General features: G+C 43.4%; 2 protein-coding genes across 5 annotated transcripts in view; both read right to left on the bottom strand.

The window, feature by feature from the left end:
* The window catches only part of LOC117770083 (double-strand-break repair protein rad21 homolog A-like), a 951,093-nt gene that overhangs the window by 742,960 nt on the left and 185,765 nt on the right, over nt 1–22,368 (bottom strand). The window lies entirely within an intron of this gene.
* Nucleotides 1–22,368, bottom strand: part of LOC117770076 (ephrin type-A receptor 7-like) — a 146,669-nt gene that overhangs the window by 51,252 nt on the left and 73,049 nt on the right. For all 4 annotated transcript variants that reach the window (XM_034599121.1, XM_034599120.1, XM_034599122.1 and 1 more), the window contains exons 4-5: nt 8,739–8,894; nt 3,609–3,938 (exon numbers count right to left, since the gene is read on the bottom strand). In XM_034599121.1, the coding sequence (XP_034455012.1) occupies nt 3,609–3,938; nt 8,739–8,894 (486 nt within the window). The remainder of the gene's footprint in view (nt 1–3,608; nt 3,939–8,738; nt 8,895–22,368) is intronic.

The following is a 22,368-nucleotide window of genomic DNA, read 5'->3' as shown; positions in this document are numbered from 1 at the left end:
ACACACACACACACACACACACAAAATGTCAGTCTAAATCCTCCCTGACACAGAAAGTCTTAAAGTCTTCTGAAACCCCTGCAAACACACTCTCCTAACCCCTTGTCCAATCCCTCTGGATGACATGGTTAGAGGGACAGCTCACACTCTAATACCCCATAATAACCACGAATCAACGCCATGGCAACTGCTGACATGACAGACAGACAGGGCCGGGGAGATAACAGGGAGAAAGGTTGAGAGAACCACGGGGACAGGAGAAATAATCACCGCAGGTTTGTCCTTCTTTCTCCTGATAAAGTGTCCCTCACCTTGGGTTGAGCTAAATCCCTTCGGACAGGTGGAGCCGGCTGAGCTGCGGCTTGTTAGCCACGTTAGCGTCAGCTGTTTTTATCGTAGGTTTCAAACGATGGCAGGTAAAGGAGTTTGGTTTGAGAAGCAGCAGCGATGACTTAAGATTCAACAAGGAAACATATTGAATAGATGCCTGTTCACTGATGGTGCACGGATGCTATTTGGGATGAACTCAGAAATATAATAAATATTTTTGAAATATTTGGTCTTTTGGCCTCGTGTTGCACAAGTGGGACCTGTGTCCAGGTGGTTATCATGGAGGAGGAGGAGGAGGAGGAGGAGCAACATGTTCCAGTAAATTGTTACAAATCAACTGTTAATAATCTCATTCCATTTGCAAAATATAGCCACGCCAGTTTTTTTGGTTGATTTAGGATTTGCGGTCTTCTTCAGAGGAATCAAATAAATCAAGTGTTTGCATTGAATTGCAAAGAATGATCATTATTTTGAAGGGCATAGCATCGTGCTGAATCAAATTATGTTGAATCCCCCTGTATCGCAACACGGGTGAATCGTATTGTATTGTATTAGCAGTAACTTCATGTGTATCTTCACGTAACAATTACCTTGCTAAGCCTATTGTTTTGGTCTTGTAACCAATCCCTGGAATGTACGACTCAGTCTCTTGGTTCCAAACCTCCTGTAAAAATATGGTTCAAGTAAACAAACTCAGACAAACTCTGTTACTAATGAAATGAGGTAAGAGTATAGCGAGCGAGCCGTAACCACTTTTTCCACTTATGGTTTGTCTCTACTTCTAAGCATCGATTTTGTGGCTTTTCAAATATCGCATAATGCATCTTCAAGTTGAAAATATGCCTTTTGAGGAATTCAAGATCCCTGAGCAGGGTTATGAAAAAGGATAAAGAACCTCTGTAGTCCAGATGTTGAGACATTACACTTACATAACATTTACAGTAGGATCTAGGTCAACAAGGCACTTAAATCCGCTCTGTGTACAAACAGATGCACATTCCAGTCACAAAGCCCATCTCCAATATACCAATTAAAAAATTTAAAGCATGGGGGGGGTTTATTTTGTATTCACACTTCTCCATTTATTATGCAACACATCAATCTGAACTAATTTCCAGTTAATGGCAACAACGCACTCTGCCATTCTCTGTTTCTCACAGCTTTGTGCCGATTCTCTCTCCTCATACTTCATTTCACTCATTATGCTCTTCAGACTCATATTTCTCTCATCACTTCCAAATGAAAGATTTGCAAACAAATTAACAACAATTTGCACAGTGGGCACGACGGGAAAATGTATGTGTGCATTTCCATATAAGAGCGTGTTTGTCAGTGTTAAAGCTGTTAATCTATGTAATGTAAAGTACATTTGTTTTTCTGTGTGTGGGGGTTTGTTTGGTCTTTTCACACTTAGTGTTGTTGAAGCCGTGGTTGGCATGGCTACAAGGTTTTGGACGATTAGACGAATGTATTGTCTGAGTCCACACAACTGTTCAGAGAGATCTTTGGTTGTAAGAGAACAAAATGAGACAACAGAGCAATGAGATGTTGATTGGCTTTGAATCAAGTGGCCCCAAAGTGTTCACCACATTTATCGGATGGGAGCGATTTGCAAAAGGTGGACATGCTGCGACTCAGATAATTATCCTTTGGAAAGTGAGCTTGCAAATATCGTACATTAGAAATTTTTTATGGAAAAATAATTAGAAGTAATATTGAGCAAACCAGACGTTTGTTATGGTTTTACTGCTTTTTGGAACTTTGACGGTTGAAAGTTTTTTCTCCACCAGAATAAATGGAAGATGGTCTATGTTTATATTTACCATTCACACACACATTCAAACACACATTCAAACAATGCATCTATGAGCAGCACTTTCTTTATGATACATCCCTCATACACAGGGAAATGTGGGTTTCAGTATGTTGCCCTGCAGGATGGGGGAGAAGGGGATCGAACCGTCAACCCTCTAGCTAGTGGACGAGCCGCTCAAAGCCGCTTAAACAGTGAAGACACTCGATTCAGGGATGTAACCATCAGAGAACGAGCTGTTTTAATCAGTTTTTCTAAACTATATCTTATTTTTGTTCCTCTCAGTTGTCGGAGTGAACTTTGCCGACCCAGAGCTCTTTATGGGTTTCACATAAAATGATTCACAATAATAAGTCAACTCTTGTTGACTACACACACCTGCAGGAATATATCAGTGGTTGTTGGTCTGACTGAAACATTCTAGCACATGGTCTGCAAGCTCTTCTTCTTTTTTTAAGCGCCCAGCTAATGGCCTGCTGCTTCTGCTGATAATACGATCACCTCCACCGGAGACTTTTGTGCTCTATCGACAGACACGCTGCCAGTGCGAGGGGGGAAGTGTGTCTAATGAGTTTGTGCTACTTAGTGTACACATGAATGAAAATCACTCTGCAGGATGCACACTTGGCTTTGAATGCCATGTGCCTGTATGTTGCAGCAGGCAGTGTGAGAATCTACATAAATTACAAGGATATTGAAAGGCAACGGTGTCATTTTAGAGTACATCAATTTATGATGTAAAGGGGGTGCACGGTACCTGCAAGTGGGTACATGTCTTGTGTGTGTGTGTGTGTGTGTGTGTGTGTGTGTGTGTGTGGGCAGAAGCGGCCCACCCCTGTTGACCGAACTCGGCTCGAAACCAAACCTTGGAAATCTTCAGGGAATTCAAGTCAAATGGGCAAATACATTTAGGAAACACTAAATCTAATCTAATAAATGAGGCTATTTTTTCTTTACCAGAAACTAGAAGAATCAACCGGATCCATATCTGGAAATATTCTCCCATAACACATCCGTTAACACAATCTACTGCAAAATAGCACAAATCTTATCACACGTTTTACCACTTTTTAATGGAAAAGCAGCAGCACATTTAATCAAATCGAGCCTGGGAGTCTATTTGCAAGACACTAATGGACTTCCCTAAAACCTGGACTGCTTTAGGATGCTTAAATCGAGGAACCCCCCGCACAGCAAGTTGATTTAAATTTAATTTCTGGCTCACACGTGATGTAGCCTGAATTCTCACAGCGTTCCAGAGACACGCAAGTGAGCTGGTTTGTCTCGGATGAGTGCATTTGCCAAATCATATTTTTGTAAATGCAAGCGTGACCCCATTCTTGTTCAGCTGTTGTTTGTCTCCTGACAGTGCAGACTGGTACAGTAACTTAACATTTAAAGGGCCCCCTTCCTCACGCATGCCTCTCAGCCTGTGTCTGTGTTTAAATATGAAACTGCGACTTACCAGGAAGGCTTGTTGACACGTTGACCTGCGTGTAGAACCTCTTGTTGGGCAACAGCTCCGACACTCCGTTTAAGGCTTCTACAGTGAAGGTGTAGTTGGTGTTGGGGAGGAGATTGACCACGGTCACCGTTCTCTCCGTCAGGCCGACCTGCTGAGGCACGAAGCCGACGCTCGCCCCGCACGGCTCGCACTGTCTCCCGAGACACCGCCGGCACCCCACGCTGTAGGTCAGGTCCAGCCTGCCGCCCGTGTCGGACGGCGCCGCCCACTCCAGGATGAGCGTGGACTGCTTCAAGCTGTATACCAGATCTCTCGGAGGGGAGGGGGGCCCTGAGAGAAACAAGAAAAGGGAAAATTGTCTTTTCGATTTGTTGTTTTTAAACCCCTAAATAATTCATGAGTCTCTTTCGAAAAGCAAACAAAAGACGAGACACACAGGGAACCAGACTAATATGAATTCCCTCCTTTGCAAACCTTTCTAGCAAAACACATCCTTTGCCTCGAGCAATTTCAAATGACAAAATATCTTGGAATTTGAAGATTCGTGCCAATATATATATAAGAAACACCACAAAATAAAGGCTGGCAGTGCTTCAAAAATAATAAGTATAAAAAAATATCTACTTTCTGAATACACAAGGCATTAACTGTATTTTTTTTACCCGACCTTGTTTATGTCATCCCATGTGTCCACTTGTTGTAATCTCTGTGACCTTGAATGAAGCTGGACACTGATTGAAAAGGGCCTCGTACACACGACATGTCAGAGTCCACCTGTGTGGCTCCAACATCATAACGCTGCAGAAGGAGATTTGTCCCATGACTTCAGAACTAAGCGCCTCTGGGTTTCACAGTGTGATGGGCTCACTCTGCACATCATGCTATGATCATCCTGTTCCTCCCAGGATTTGGTGTCAAGAAACAATTGATTTGATGAGAACCAGTTGATCCTAATGGGAGGAGGCGACTGAGAAAAGCATATGTGGAATTATAATGGTATAACATAACATTTATTGGAGTGAGATGAAGATGGGATTAAACGTGATGCCTGGGGAATAAGAATAAAAGTGGGAACTGGATGAATGTTAAATATCCAGTGTGTGTGTCTGTGTTTTTCAATGAATAGAAACTTTATGGCTTCCTGTGAAATCTCCTTTTCGTGTGAATATGTGTGAGCTTGAAATCCAAATCTGCCCGTTATGTCAACAGTGATCTGTGGAACAAAACCTCCACTTAGCATCAGTGATTGAAGGTGTGTTGCCATGGAGAAAGCTTCTAACGCTCCTGGAACATGGATCTGTTTTTATGTGACCAGTTTGAGCTGAAGATAAGATCGTCATAATGAGGGGAGATATATTTATAATATACACCATCCATTACAGAAAGAGTGGTTGGATAGAAATGCACGATATTTGTGCATTAGTATAAATAAATATATATATATATGCACAAGTATACATAAGGTTTTGTGTGTCAAAATTTATGGAGGCACTCTCTCTTAAGGAAAAACTTGTAATCATAACTGTCTCTCGATTACACTTATGTCCTCAAGGCCGATGAAATATGTAGGAAAACAACATTCACCATCTTCAGCCACTTATCTAAAGTGAATTAAAATCAACCACAAGTTGAAACAAAGACGTGTCAAACAAAAGGGCTGTAACAAATGTCAGGTTAGAGGCCTGAATCCCATCCCTACGTCTCTGTCCTGACCGACCTGAGGCTTTTCCTGCAGGTCCACGCACACGGCGGCTAAGTAGAGCTCGGGTCCATTAAAGGCCATGAATTTTAAATGCGCCCCTGCATGTGTGTGCATGTGCTGTGTGATGAATAAGTGAAGATGTGCAGCTCTGTGCGAGCTGTAAGACACATCACACATCACAGTTACACCCCCCCCCCATTCCCAGACACACCTTGGAGCACAGGGTTACGTAAGAAACCCAGAAACCACACACACACACACACACACACACACACACACACACACACACACACACACACACACACACACACACACACACACAGCTGGGTCCTTTGTTCACAGCTCCCTCTGCCTTTGTGCTTCCTCGGCCTTGCACTCCCTCGTTCTCTTGAAGTGTCTCTTTCCTAACGTCTCAACTTCAAATAAAAGTTCTACTCCTCAACTCTCTCCATGTCCAACATCACAAGACAATAAAATACGACCAGAAGAGTATAAGACAATTTCTTATTTATAATTTTGCCCACACCAGACGCATTAAGGCTCATGTGATTTCCATGATTTAAAAACAGTTGTCTTCAAGTAACGAGACACAATTGAGTCCGTCCCACAGTCAAGAGAAATAATAACGTAGCTATTGTGTAACGATTGTGTTTTTAATCTTTCTAAACAATGAAGATACATTTAATTAATACTTCATTAAGATACAATTTGTAGGTCGGGACAAAAACAACTGTTCTAACTGTGAGATATTTTTGGCAATGTGTTGTTTATTTAACTTGTATCCACCAATCAGGAGTAGCTCTTTAAAAAAGAGTGAAGTTAAAGATAAGAAATCCGGAAGAAAATCTAAATTTGCTCTTATTTAAAACTTTTTACCATTAAAGCCAATGAGGAGTCTGTATTTATGCATTTTCCATAACCCAGATGCTAAAAAACTCTTCTGCTGCAACTTTATGCCTCCTCCTGAAACTCGTGGTCTCCCACTGCTTTTCAAAATCGACTCGCGGAGCCATACATTTGGGAAAAACATTATGCATCCCTCTGAGGTATTTTTTTCATTATAAGGCTGGTGTCATTGTTCTGTCAGCGGTGGTTCCACTCTGTCAACGGCGAACGCAAAGGAAATACTTCCCCCGTCTCCGAACTTTTCCTCCTCACAGCCACCGGGGAATATTTAACTGTGTGCTGTAATGGAAAATTTGTAAATGGCTGGTAATTAGCTAATGGTAATTAGTGGTGTCAGGAAGCATTACCAGATGAATCTCATCTGAAACATGCGGCGCCGTGTTCTTTCATGTGGTTCTTTAAACAATAAAGAGCCTTTTATTCCAAAGAGACAGCAGCGGCTTTTAACTACGGTAAACACACGAGGGTTTAGGGAAATTCTCCGGCATTAATGTCAGAGGAGAAGAATAAAACCACGCTGGTATTATTCTTTAATTGCAGGGATAATAAAGTGTGCATATCAAACCTCATTCGTCGGGGCTAACGCTCACGTTTTCCTTTATTCCTAAACTGCTAGATTCATCAAGCGCTCCCTTTCTCCAGCTGCACACATGCGGTGGATTAGGCAAATCTGGGGATGATCATAATTACCGAATCAATAGTGTAATTAATGTGGTCATTAGGCTGCTATAAATGTTATCACACAGGGATCACAGAGCTCAGCGATCAATATTCTAATTAAATCCCTCCAATGCACTTAAGCTAGTATGACCACACACTTACACACATATATATATATAAACACACACACACACACACACACACACACACACACACACACACACAATTGAAGTGTGTGCATACAACCATGCATGGAGAGACATAGTGACCTTATGGTTTCGCTGGCCTGAGTAGTCCCAGGATATTGAGCCCATTATTCCCCCATCTAATTACTAAGCTAAATCAACAGGCTGTTCTCCGTGCAGGAATCGATAGGGCTGCCCTGTACGCTCCTGGTTTCATCGGCCTGGCAGTGCATCTTTATTGGAGAAGAACGGAATTCGGTGAGGGAGAGGAGTCGGGGGGGAGACGGCGAGAAGTGTGGGACGAAGAGATGGGGTCAGCGGGGAGGAGATGATATCGTTTGTCGCTGGAGGATAGACGGATGAGATTTGACAGAGGGAAGAAAGATGATAACTTTGCACGCGTGGAACGAAAGGAGAGGACGAAGAGGAAGAGGAAGGTAAATTTGAAAAGGCAGAGCGGAGAGAGAGAAGAGCGATGAGCGGCCGAGTTCAGAAGACAGACCAGAGAGAGAGAGAGAGAGAGAGAGAGGAGTAAGTGTGTGTTCAGGGGTCAAAGACGAAGAATGGAGAGGTTAAAAGAAGACAGGTTGGTCCGGTGCAAGGAAGGTGGATAATGGATGTAGAGCAGAAAAACGGATGAGTGATGTCAGGAGAAAAGGTGGACGAACACGGAGAGAATGCACAAGGTTAAAAAGATGGAGAAACTGGCCGTGATGACTGCATAATGTGGTCATCGTGTCGGGAGGAATGAAGGATGGACGGGTGATAAAAGGTTAAGAGCCAGAGGAGATGGCTGAAGTGGATGGATACGTAATGACCGGATAAAACCCAACTAGGTGAAATCACAGGTTTGGAGAGGTTACAGTAACAATTATAGAAAAATCCACCTTAAATCATAAATTAATGTGTCCGAGGATATTTGGTCTATGGAGAATGAACTCAAAGATGTTTTTAAAGGACTGGATTTATCTGATATCAGTAAAAAGCATCTTTACTCTACTTTTAAGATAATTTATTTAAATAACATCATCATTATAAAAGGTAAATAATAAAGAAATATTTAAATTTAAGTCTGTAACTGTAAAAACTTTGACCACAGGAAAACTGTTTTATTAACAGAGCACCAGACTCACATTTCCCCCTGTTTTGGGGCAGACTAATTCCTGGTCAACAGTCTGGGCAGCACGCTTTTGGGTAGACCTTTTTTAATGAGCTTTCAAAATCCGACCACTATAGCGGACAACTGGAAGGCGAAGGAGAGGTGAAGGTTGGGGGAGATGAGACATAGAAATGGTGCGATGAGGAGGAGATGGAGACGGAAGAAGAATGATAGAAGGATAGAGAGTGAGACACAGACTGGGGGAGGTGGGTGCAGGTCAGACGGAGGGGTTGATGAGATGAGGATTGGGGGGGGGGGGGACGAGGACGACAGGATGCAGGGTGAAGGACGGGTAAACCACAGGGGGGGAAGTGATCTTTATGGACATAGAAGACGCGGAGATATGAACGGCTAAATGGAGGGGGTGAGATAATGATTGGCTTACAAACATGAAATTGCTCACTTAGTGCAAAAAATGTCCAGATGGAATAGTACATCATATAAGTGTGTTACAGGAGGAAGGACAGAATACCATAGGTCACCACGCACATAAATATAATCAAATATAATCTCATTACGTGTGCACGGGGCTGAGGGAGTGTCCAGGGGAGTCCTGAAGTGGTCCTCCTCACACACACACACCACGGATCCCTCCTCCTCCGCCACACTGTTGGCCGGGCAGGGGAAACACTCCTGCTGCCTGGAGGACATCTTGTAGGCTCCGGGGGGACACGCTGCAAAAGAGGACGCACAAAAATGCCAAACGTCAGATAATGCCAAAGGAATGTGATTTAATCGTTTCTGCTTTATCTCAACAACAAGATAAATCCCTGTGAAAGATGGAGATCTACTCAGATGGGGATGAACACATTGTTTTTCTATAGAGGACCTAATAAAAATGCTCCAGCTCTTTTTTAAAAGATAACATAAAACCATCTTATATCATTTATGAGCATCTCAGGTTCTTTGCATGTAAAACGCCACTAAGCACATCTGCATTTTTAAAGCCTGAGGAAAAGAAAAATGCCTCTAATCTCCCTTTCAATGCATGAGAGAGGAAATAAAGCAAGTGAATCCACAGGGACGTACAGACGATATAAAAGATAGGATTAGCGGAGAAAAGTAGAGGAGACTAAATCCATCTGACAAACAATTGTCACATTACGTGTGAACAGTGGCCTCAGCTTCAAAGGCTTGAGCAGGATTGAACCAGCTCGGAAATGAAAATGAAAAACAAGCCGAGGTGAAGCGCAGCCACGCAAACTACAAAACCTCATTTGGTTGTAGTTTCCCACATTTCCAAAATGATTTCCTACGGTGGGTGAGACGTCCCACAAGCGCATTCAAGGAAACGACAAACGTAAAAGCCACAAAACGACTACAAATGCCACAACACAACTAAAGAAGCTAAAATTTGATGCTTGTCTATTTGAGGTGTTACGGTAAGGGTGCACCTTAAAAGAGGAGTGCACCTGTACCGTAACATCAAGAATAGACAAGCATCGCTTCATTGTCAACATCCAGTGTCGCTCACTTCTGCTGTGGGGCTTTTACAGTTGTGTTGTGGCGTTTGTAATCGTGTTGTCACTTTTTAAGTTATAGTGTTTTTTTGTTGTCCGTTTTGTTGCATTTTTGTTTGTCTGTTTATAATTAAGTTCTGGCTTTTGCAGTTGTGTTGTGGATTGTGCCGCTGTGTTGTGGCTTTCACTGCTGTGTTGTGATGTTTGCATTTGTGTTGTTGCTTCTGCAGTTGTGTTGTCATTTTGCATTCATCTTTTCCATGTGTGACGTCTCTAAGCGGTGGAATCCAAACCGCTGCACATCAGACTACAAAGGGTGACAATGTGGACGAGGGTGATAAGCACTCGTGACCTTACGTGTGCGGCTCACAGGAATATAAACCGTGTAATAGAAGCTTATCAGTACATCTGTGACATTGGGTGGTGGTGCATACAAACACACTCACAAACACAAACAGAATAAAACAGGTTATTTTACACCCTCGCTCTTCGCAGTTTTCATTTCTCCACTCGTCGGGCCTTTGTAGCAGGCGATAATGGGTGTGAAATCAGGCAGCCGGCTAAAGCCTATATCTCGCTCGATGCCCCGGTCGCCCCTTTTCTGAGACTGTATTCTTAACAGCAGGTCGGGCATGCTCCCCCCCCCCCTCATCTCTAACTATATTTCTATCCTCGTAATAAATCTGTCTTATTTACTTTCCCTTTCTCCCATTCCTCATGGCTTCTCGTTTCATTTCTGCCTCGCGTTCCTCTCTCATCTGTCCGTTTTATCTTATTTCCTCTATCGATCTTCACCCTGCTGATCTTCCTCCACTGAAAAACCAACAGTGCTACAGGGTTTCCTCTCCACGTGTCAACTCACTAGGTTTAATTTACTCAATGAGCATTTCACTCCTAAATTCCTAATTGTTTTAGTTGTCTTTGGGTTGATTTTGGCTCAAAACCATAATCTGCACATAAAGATGGACGACATGACAGCTCCGACATAAGTGAAGCCAAAGCGTCTCGATTGCCCCCTAGTGGCCGGCTGTAGTATAGATCGTAAACTCTGCTACCTCCATGTTAGTGGATGGGACATGGGACAAAATTAAAAGTCAAAATATACGTAACAAAAGATGGTTTCTGCCACGTTTAGTGTAGTTCTTATCACACTGAAGTCCGAGTGTGAAATAAAATCAGGGTGAAGATCATGATTGACACCTCAGACTGATTTGTGATTGGTCAAGGACGTGTATAGGCGGGACATTGATACCCCCCCCCCCCCCACATAGACTGACATCTAATGGCATCGTTCGTATACATTCTCGCTTCAATGCTACAGTTGTTAGCCAGTTTAGAGTTAGTCTGACCTAATCTAGTTCATATAGAATGGCAGTTGGTGTTGTTCTGACAGATCTACATGTTTAAAGGAAAAGTCTTAATACAAGAGAATTGTAGAAACGTCAGTGTCAAGATCAAGAGAAGATTTGAATGACTCAAAACATGTGTCACTTGTTTTTCTACATCAGGATCGTTTAGCGAATCTGCATGAACTCTATTGAAAAGAATGAGATCAAAGACATGAGACATTTGTTTAAAGATCACAGACAAGTTTAACATGTCCTCAACTGTCTTGTTCACATCTTTCAAAGGTCATTCACGTTATCAGCCTACCGACCATGAAGGCTGGGCTGCGTCTCCAACAGGAGACAGACAAGAGGACGGGGAGCGACTGACAACACTGGAAACATGCTCAACAGCAAATGAAGCTTGCTGGAGAAAATTCTTCACATCTGTCTCCCACCTCTGCTGCAGCGTCACACTTTGACCACGGTCGGTAATAAAGAGAGGAGGCGACGTGGCCACGTGTGAGAACAACAAGACACAGCAGGTGCAGAAACAAACACAATCCTGCAGCACTGAAATGCTCATGAACATTCATGGAGACACAAGCACTATAACGGAGGGGGCCTGTGTTGTCTCACCTATTCAACTTGGACATGCTTGCAAAACACACACGTACACACACACACACACACACACACACACACACTTACACAAAAGGCCTGCCATCACACATTGATTAGCAGGCGCCGTCAGCCTCTCCTGGCTCTGACCAAAGTGAGTGCACGACTGCGTGTGTTTTGTGTCCGCGCGCTCATGTACGCCTGCGAGTCGCGTATCTGAAGCTGTAAGAATCATGTAATCGACTTTCTAATGTCTGTCATTACACGGAGAAAAGCCTCGAGCTCACAGCACAGCCAAGCATGAGAAACACACACACACACCCTGTAGAGGCTCTTTGTTCATGACCACGCTGCATCTATCCCTCCCTCACCACGCCAACAACATCAAGCACCAATGGCACCTAAATCAAGGCAAAATTATGCATAGATCTGCGAGAGGAGAAATTGGTTTAGCATTTTCTACCTATCATGCTTAAAAGCAAGCTGGCCGCATTCGTGTCTGGTTGAAATTCTGACTTATCTCTTCATTTCAGTGTGGACACGCATTTCGCCAGCCCACCTTGGAAATGTGTGTCTAATGATAGGGGTGTATCAAGACAATATGTGCAGCTCTGATAACAAAAGGAGCTGGCTCTGCACGCCGCCCATCATCCACCACAGCGAGGGATGGTTCAAAAGGGGCCGCCAACAGCCAATGCCAGGCAAGGTCACGTCAATCAAAATGGGCTCGCAGCCATCTGCCAATGGGAGAATGTGGAATCTAAAAAGCATCCAACTGTGACTAAAAAAGAAGAAGAAGAAGAAGAAGACGCTTGTAAAGAACACCGCCTCGGCCATTAGAAGACGTGCTTTTCATCTCTTCTTTGCCCTTTAATTGTGAAGGTATACGAGTCAAAATGGGAACGAGAGCATCGGGGGATAGAAAGGCAGAGGGGGGGTAGGTTGGGAGAAATTGGGAGACAGAAGGAGAGATCTGCCAGGACAGCTGGCAAAGCAACTGATCAATTTGTCCTATGTGCCGACAGGGAGCCTCGATTAAATGGAACAGGGCAGCACATGTACACAAACACACACATATATAGACATATTCCTTCAAGGTGCAGTAATATAGATATGCAGCGACATGCCAAGTCCATTGGAGACGGACAGATGGTGTGTGAGAGACAGAAAGACAGTCGGCTAACTACTGTACAAAGACAGCACAGGAGAACGGACTCCTTCAGCTTGACAGATAGACGGACAGGGGTGGACGTGTAATGCATACGAATGAGACACACTGAAAGAGGCGGTGACAGCGAGTGAGACTAAGGTCATCTATAGTGGGAATATATGCAACTCAAGCATTGTCTGGCATGTGTACGAGCAGAAAGCCCGAGGGTGGTCGGATAAAATTAGAAGACTTGGTATCAATCTAAATCAGATGAGTGACAGTAAGATATTCCACACTGAGATATGCCAGAAGTTTCACCATCTAATGAATACAAAAAATATATATAAAAAGGCAGAAGAATCTACATTTCAATGAGTTCACAAATTACTTTAATAGACTTCTGCCTTTGTAGAGGGAATCAATTTACGCTTTGCCCTTCTCTCTTTTATTTCCCCTTCCCTTTCTTTCCCCTAACCTTAAACATGCCCATTAATAAATCATGAGGTCTCTTAATACAATAAATGTGAGCAATGAATTGTCCCTTTGCCTCCGTGACAGTACACATTGATTAATATTAATCACGCTAAAGGAGGTTTGCTTTGGACACTTGCACACACACACACAGCTTAACCTCCACTGACGAGCAAACACAAACCAACTAAAACACACAGATGCCAAATGAAGGTGTCGTTGTTTTTTTTGGCTGCAGTTTGTGAAATGTTGAAATTGTTTGTTTTGTTGGTTTTTTTAGTGGCCTTTTTAGTTTGTGTTTAAAGGCAATGCACGAAAACAAGAGACGACACAAAGGAGAATGGGACGTGACTCCAGCAGGTGGAAATCAATTATTAATAGAGCTTTAATTCCTCTGCATTATTTCAGACGGTGGGCAGCTTTAACAAACGCAGAAATAATTTCCATTACCGTCAAACAGCTTCGAACACACACACACACACACACACACACACACACACACACACACACACACACACACACACACACACACACACACACACACACACACACACACACACACACACACACACACACACACACACACACACACGGGTCCTCCAGGTCACACAGCTTGGTGTGTTGGACAGAAATGACTGATGGGTGCATTTAAGTGTTTCAGGTTGGGTCAGATTATAAAATTGTGAAATGATGGTGGAGGTTGTGGAGCCCAGATAACTTTGACAGAATAAGACCACTTGGAATTGGGCTTAACTGAATGGAAACGGTTCTTAAAAGCCTTAAAAGCCAGCAGTGAATAATAAGACCAAACTGAACCAGAGTTAAAAGTACTTGAGAATAGCTGGAGCTTAGGGAAATGGGCTCGGGGCAACTGGAAAACTGAATGCTACTGTACTGGTCACATATACTATTCCTTCTGACTGCACCGTAAAAAAAATACTCTGCAGGGTTTTTTGCACAAGCAGTTTATCAAGAACCATATTTCCCTTTTCACATCTCGCACTCATGTGAGATCTTTTCTGCAAACACCCCAGAAGAACATGTTTTCACTGAAAGCCCTCTGGTGGCCATAGTCAATATGACAGGAGCAAAGGGGGAAGTAAGGTGATGATGTTATAGAGCAACAAATTGTGGGAGGGACATTGGGATGAGTTGACGAGTCTACGAAAATTGTCCTGGACTTTCTTTTAAAGGTCCAGTGTGTAGAAAGTAGTGACATCTAGTGGTGAGGTCGCGTGTTGCAGCTGAATACCCCTCACCTCACCCTCCCCTTCCAGACATGAAAGAGAACCTGTGGCAGCCCTCAGTTGTCATAGCAACTCAAAAGGTGTTTGGATCCAGTTAGAGCGAACGACTTCTCTCTACTACGGCAGAATGTGAGTTTTATACACCTGGATTCGTTTGTTTCTGATGTCTGATATCAAGGCTTTTGAATATTCCTCAGCAAAAGGTTGTTAAAAGCGAAATGATGCATTGAACCTGTTTTGAAAATTACTTTTAATCAACGCTGCTCCTCAACTAAACAAAATGCTGCATCTGTAATTAATGTTCACGAAACAGACCGGGCCTTGATATTTTCACAGTTGTTTTGAATGTTTGATGAGTCGCTACCTTTCCTCTGCGGGATTTCAAAGTGCTCTATCAAGTTGGATCCCAGTTCTCAGCGCTACAGCACAACAGCTTCTGTCTTCTGTAGGAAAACAAACCACTGTGTGTGCAGATGCCTGGAGAACAGCAAACCTTAAGAGAGCTGTCGGCCTCTGTGATGACTAAACAGGAACACAATTGAAATTTGCTGTAATCAAACTGCAACAACATATGAGTCAAACTCTAAGAAACTGAAAATTACTTTGAATACCGGTATCAAATCATCCATGATGGAGGCTTTGGTTTTTATGGTGTTATAGGTTGACGTTAAGTGACACTTTCCGTGCTCGGCTCTTTGCAGACAAACAATTTTCTCTCGCTCTACATGCAGTGTCATAACCTGTCGGCGCGGCCAGCTGCTTTGGAGATATGACCAAGCCCTGAATGACAGTGTAAATCCCTGTTATTAACTCAAAGTAAAGACCTCATTCAGGTCCACCCACTGACTGGCGGCTGCCTCGGTGTAATCAGGGAGAAAGCTCTGAGCCGTGCCATTCAGGTCAACGCTTTTCTTTATCATTTTATTCGCTGTTCTGCCCTGGTTACCACAGACTGACATCACACAGAGAACACAGGAGGATAACTAGCGAACAATGCCAGCGGGGGTATTAATGTCAGCTGTGCTTTTGCGCCGCAGACGTGTAATTCACAGCGACAAAACACACACGAGCACATTTTATTTATTTCTTTTTTTTCTACGTAAACAGCAGCAGATTCATTCACTGGACTTCTCACCGGTTACATCACAAAACAGACACGTGATGATTCACTGTTTATCACGTCTGCAGAATTAGATCTTTAAATAGAGTTCGAAGCAGAGACAAATTACTTTCTATCGGCAAACTCTGCTGAAGTCGACTCTCTAATTGGGCGTCTTTGTTCAGTTGGATTATTTCTGACAATTTACAGGTAATGAGAAACAACAGTAAGAGACTGCAGCCATAGAAGCTCTGTGATGCTAGATGGTAATTAAATGGTGCTTAGGCTGAATGCTAACATCAGCACACTGACATGCTGATGTACAGTTTGTATTTACATTAAGCCACGTGTTGGCGAATTGCATTTCTGACCCTGATGATGATACAAAATGAAAAGATGAGCAGATCAAGTGAATAAATTGAATTTATCATCCAGCAACTCTAAATATTTATATGAAAATTCGAAGAAATCTACAAATAGTTGTCAAGCTATGCGCTTCATAATGGCACCAAGGGAAAAACCCAGGGGATCTCAAACACTGTTCGGATTCATCCTCTGAGAACCATGAAAATGTGCAGAAAATGTACTGTCATCTCATTTAGAGAAACTAACATTTCTGCAGCTTATTTTACAGCCATCTGTCAAATTGTTGTTAGTATTTTCCACTCTGAACGACGCATGTCAGCCTCGTGGTGGATCTAAGGATAGGTTATACGCTGCAGGGGAGGCAAAGCAAACAATTGCATGGGCCCCTGAGCTGGGAGGGGGCCCCTGAGATTGGCTGAATGCTTGAGCCCACAGCAACGACGCCATGATTCTAAAAACCCCTACAAAAGGCCCCATGATGCCACGAGCTTTCTGCCAAAAGCTGCATAATCTTTGTTTGTTGAAAACCAGAACATCTCAATGCTCGTGGAAAAGGAACCTGATTTGAAGGGCGTGTGGTTGCACTTTAACTTTACTGTTTTACTATTATGTATGTGTGTGCACAGTCTGGAGGGCCGGTCCCCCACCACGTCCCCTGAAACACTCCTGGCTACGGGAAGTGTGGGGGGGAAATCACCAAATTCATTTATTTCAGTGTATTTATGAATAAAACTTCTTCATTTTTTGGGGAATATGCAAAGTGCAGCACGTGGTGTGAATCCATGTCCTCGTCCTCCCTGAAGTCCTGTGTGTGTTGTGTTATGTAATCCCATGTTGAATGTGACATTAAAGCAGAATGACGTGTCTCATGTGTATATGGATTCAAACTAAACAGATTAACTTCCTCTCGTGCATACACATGATGAGATCAGACACATGGACTGAGGGAGCATATCTGTGTTTTATGAACACACACTGACTCACTTCGCTGAGGCTCTGACACACACACACAAACACACACACACACACACACACAGAAGTCAATCACTGCCTGTTGACAGAGACGACTTCTTCCTCGTCCTCTGTTCTCGCCGTGCCCACTAATACCCATGTCACTCTCACGTTTACCTTTCTCCCATCTCATCTTCTCAAACAGCTCTTGACGGCTATCAGCTCTGCTCCGTGGCAAACGCTGCTCAGCCCTGCCTGTCCTCCTCCTCCCCGTCCTTCTCCTCCTCCCCGTCCTCCTCCTCCCCGTCCTCCTCCTCCTCCCCATCATGTTTGCTCCCTGCTACCCTCCCTCCCTTTTTTTTTTTTATCCATTATCCGCTGCCCCTGCTTTGGCTCCAGCTATCATTTTCACAGGATTTATCAGAGGCCGAGGAACAAAAGACTGAGAGGGAACAATTTCAGGATATCACTCGCCGCCGCCGCCTCCTCTCGCTGTCTCATCTCACGGACGCACGCTGTTCATTTACGTGTCAGGTATTTAGCTGTTGCTCTCATCCTGACTGAAGCACAATGAGCGGACATATTGTGGGGATGGAGCTCGAATGAGGCTTTTTTAATTCTGTTTTTCTGTCTGTTTCTATTCAACTATTCAATAAAAGGCAAATATATTTATATATATATTTAAAATCTGATTTTGTGCCTCACTGCCTCAAGGCTAATTTATGATCAAAGTCAGTCTACAGATACAGAAGGATTCTGTCCGTGTTGTGCACGTTCCCTGAGAGTTTACAGATGTGGATGAAACAAAGCAGAACCAATGGAAATCGTTGGGGTTGTAGCTAATGGTCCGAGAGACAAAAATGTATCGTACACAACAATAAAATCTTAAAAATGTCAGAACCCTCTAAGGTGACGTTATGTGACTCGGTCAACTATCGTCTAAAGGATGCATGAAGGTACGTGTGCACACTGACAGTGCACATGTACACTATCTATTTTCATAGAGTAAATGGAGCCTTTACGATGACATCATCGGCCCCACAGACACCCACTGCGCTTCACAGCCGTAAAACTTTGCAGATCATCTCACCTCACCTTAATCATTAGACCCTGACGCTGCAGTTGCTGGGATCAGCAACCATGTCCACTGGTCACCGTGCTGAAGTAGGCAGTGTTTTTGTTTCCCCCGTACGCGTGATTGATGGCTTCCATTTACCCCGAACCACACAGCCATTTATTCATGTCCGAGCCGATCCCTGAAACACCTGCATGCAAGCATGTGTGTGTATGGAGACAAATAAAAAAGCCACAAGGCACACAAGGGGGGGGAGATGTCTCCAATACTAATGTGCATATGCAGGCAAAACACAAGGTCCAGACTTAAAAGTAGTAGAGCTACAAACAGACAAGTCAGACTGGAACATACTGAAAAAAGGAAGCGCTGATCAGTCAAGCCTTACAAGGTGGCCTGCAGGCTCTGAGCCTTCTTGTCCCACTGATAGCCATCATCATCATTATCATCATCACCACCTTCACATCCAGATGGACAGTCCCCCCCCACACACACACACGTCTTAACATGGCTACCTGCTCTGCATGAGAACAGCTTGCAGCAAAGCACCGGTTCAGCTAATGTTAGTGTTGGGGTGTAAGTGAGAATGTTAAGGGAGCATCCCAGTCGTTTACATTGAAACCGTATCAGCCCGCAAGTCAGCAAACACATGCTCACTAAACCAAATTCAGTGTTCTGCTCTTTTTCAACAGTCGTGCTATTGGGCTGCATGTGTGTTCGTGCATGTGAGGCTTTGTGATGGCTCAGGTAAGAGTAGTTGATTTGTAGTTCCACTAAAGGTCATAAGCACAGCAGCCTGTAAGACACATATCTGTCCCCGTTTGCAAATGCATTATGTAATGTCATCCGTCACTACTTCCAATTGTGCACGTACAAAAATGCACCAAGCAAACGTCTACACCGTGTCTGTACGCTATGGGTGACGGGAAAATTTTTGAGAGGAAATGTTTGTCTTGTTTTGATTGAACAAAAAAGAGAAACACAAAATGATCTTCATATTGTTTGTGGGAGTCGGTTCAGTTCTCCGTGACACACGCGCCTAGATTTCCTAAAAAATTTAATAATATATGCAACTGAAAGCTATAATCACATTCGCTGATGGAGGCATTAGGGAGGATATGGAGACAAGAGACTTTTTGTTTTCCTGCAGCCCCCTCATTTCTGTGAGTGTGTGTGTGTTGAATGTGGCCTGGTTATGGAAATTAACAAGTATAATCTTGAGCCTGCAGTCTGTTGCGACATGCCGATTTCATTAGACTCTTTTGAATCAGCTATTCAAATCTTGGATGCGAACGCGAATGAGTCTCGCCTGCTAATGACATACTGTACCGTTTCCATTCGCCTCAACCGAATCCGTCTTTTTCATAAACAATGACCCAGATTTTTAAAAAATCGGCCGGAGACATTTCCCAAGAATGCAGATCAATGAGCACTGCTGCATATCTTTAAGTACGGCAGAGGAGGAGAAGTGTAGGGTTGTAGAATTGGTAAAGGAGGTGAAGGGTAATCAGATGGCTCCTCACCCCTGGAAGACACATGTATTAGAGTCAATTAAAGGGGACTAAGAAAGGGAAAAGGCGCCTATGAAGTGCAATTATGCAAACGAGGTGCCTATATGAGCGCCGTGTGCATCTTTTACAGCATATTAGCTCCTAATGTGTGTGAGTGAGGGACATGCTTGTGCAGAGCGGCACGAGGATTAGGTGCATGATCCAGCTGTAAAACATACGTCTGCTGACAGACTGCACCGAGTGTGAGCAACCACCTGATTCATTACAATGCATTCCAACACCAAAGGCCACTAATGGGTACAACCTTTGCAAAACATTTTAGTTTCCAGGGGAGCTATTGATAAATCAACGTGATATTTGTTTGCAGCTGATGCTTTTAGAATTTTTGAATGACTCCATAAATTATTTTGATGAAGCAGACACTTTATTAGAAATAATAATTTCAGTGGAATACACCACCAAGCCGAAAAGTTTGTCCCATAAACTCTATCCTGTGTGTGAGGCAGTATTAATGACTGCAGAGGCTGAGCTGTTGTGTTGCATTGCTTTACATCATACAGGTGTTTACTTAGCTCATTCTCGTAGAAGTGTGTTTGATACTGTGAGTTTATTTTCCTCTGTTCATGTGGATTCATCATATGTGGACACAAAGCACACACAATCAAAGCTCACATGCCTGATGCTCATTTGACATTTCACCCGTGTGTCTGAGCCAACGCCACGAGGTCAAATCTCCGTTTTCTCCATCACATTTGAAAATGGTGATGAATCATTTCTCCTTTTCATGAACGTAAAACTCGAATCATTGTAGCCTGACCTTGTTTTTTTCCCCCTAGAATAAAATGTTCTTTGTATAACTACCCTTCCTATGATAGCCACATTTTCTAAGAAAATGTCTCGGAGAAATAAATGATGTATGACCTCCCTTTTTATATATATCAGTTAATCTGAAAGTCAAAACTAATACCACGACTTTATGGTCAAGTATGAAGACATGTCACACTTGAAGAAACCCCTGAAAGCAGCACCTGATAAGTGCTGTGCTTGGTTTTACATTCTGATCCCAAGGTAAAACCCTCGCCTCAGGTTTCTATAACGTTTCCACTGTGGCGTTCCGCTGACCGTCTAAAAGACAAATCCCTGCTCATCGCTCGTTCTCTCTGCGACATTTGAGATCCAGTGTCCCTGATCCAAAGTTATTAGAAAGCCGAGCGGGTGCAGAGATGGATGGAGATACTGGTGGGGGGTCACTTGGACCATCAGGCTGATGAAGTGTTTTCACTGCTGAGCGAGAGTCACGGTCAGAGCACACGACAGTTAAAATGTTTTTGGAGGGTGTGTACACGGTGTGTGTGTGTGTGTGTGTGTGTGTGTGTGTGTGTGTGTGTGTGTGTGTGTGTGTGTGTGTGTGTGTGAGAGACCCCATGTGATGAGGAACAGTTGGTCTATCAAAGAGATGGATGAGGTGGGCCCATCCTCCAGCCCCTCCCACCCCCCCGCTGAGTTTAACGGCTTAGCTCCATGTCAGGGATCACGACACGCATATGGAAAACACACATTATACATGTGCTACACCGATACTTTCACATTTTTCTCAAAGCAGCAACAATTAGATTTTTGCCCCACCATGTTGCTTACTGCAAAAAAACAGCAATCACTGCAGTTTTCATTCAAAACACTCTTCCTGCGACAGCCACAGCTCAGTGATTGCATCCCATAATAAAAAAGTGAGGAGCGGAACGTGGAGATACGAATGCAAATGAGCTGTTGATTATGCACCAGAGTCCCTAAGGGACAAAAAAAGAAAACTGTTTATTTGGAAACAGTTGCAATGGAAACGCAATTTCAAAAATCAGACTTTTGTCGAAACGTCTTGATTTTTTATGTTTGCATGCAATTTTCATCTAAAATGTAACGAGGGATGAATTCAGCTTTCTTTAAGTATATTATAAAATATATGTGTGTTCGGCAACAAAGTTCTTCAAACAGTGGAAGTGATGAAGAAGTCACGATGTCAAGGGCGAGCTGAAGCATTAACTAATAAAATAAACACTTGTTATGCAAACCCACACACACGTACGAACATATACACACACACCCACGCACACACAGAGCGACATTTAACGTAGTTTAGTCAACCTGCTGTTTGAATTAAAAATGAGGCCTTGCAACACAATCAGGGGCCGCAATTAAGCTGTGAAGGTAAAGCGGCCTTGACCTTGTTGTGTGATTAACAGACTCTTCTTTCATTAATCTCCACCACCCATCCCTTCTCAAGCCCCAATCCTCCCCCATGCATCCCCCCCCATTCACTCTGTGCCTTTACAGACCCCCCCCCCTTCTCTAAGCAGCCGTTTAATTAAGACATGCAAGACGGCGTCACGAGGAGCCATGGGATGGAAGTCAAGCAATTAAGGGAGAGAAAATAAGGGATAAAAGGGAGGGATGAGAAAGTGTGGAGGGAAGACAGTATATGTAAAAAAAAAAAAAAAAAAAGTAAAACCTACAAACTTCACATTAGTCTTTGTACCATTTGTCCAAATCCGTCACAGCAGAGCTCAATTCCAAACCCTCCATCCATCTCCAGAGTTTACCGAGTACTATATCCAAAATATGCATCTATGAATGACAGGTTGTCGTCGCTGCGTGGAAGGATTTTCACTTCACTCAGAGTGCAATCTTCCTCCTGGCATGATGAAGCACGCGTGCACACACACACACACACACACACACACACACACACACACACACACACACACACACACACACACACACACACACACACACACACACACACACACACACACACACACACACACACACACACACACCGAAGGATATTCCGCCAAGGTCTTAGCTGGGAATTATGGTCCAG

The sequence above is a fragment of the Hippoglossus hippoglossus genome, chromosome 11 (genome assembly GCF_009819705.1).
Source record: "Hippoglossus hippoglossus isolate fHipHip1 chromosome 11, fHipHip1.pri, whole genome shotgun sequence".
Taxonomy (NCBI): domain Eukaryota; kingdom Metazoa; phylum Chordata; class Actinopteri; order Pleuronectiformes; family Pleuronectidae; genus Hippoglossus; species Hippoglossus hippoglossus.
Note: the sequence above shows the minus strand (reverse complement) of the source record. Positions and strands in the feature narration are given on the sequence as shown.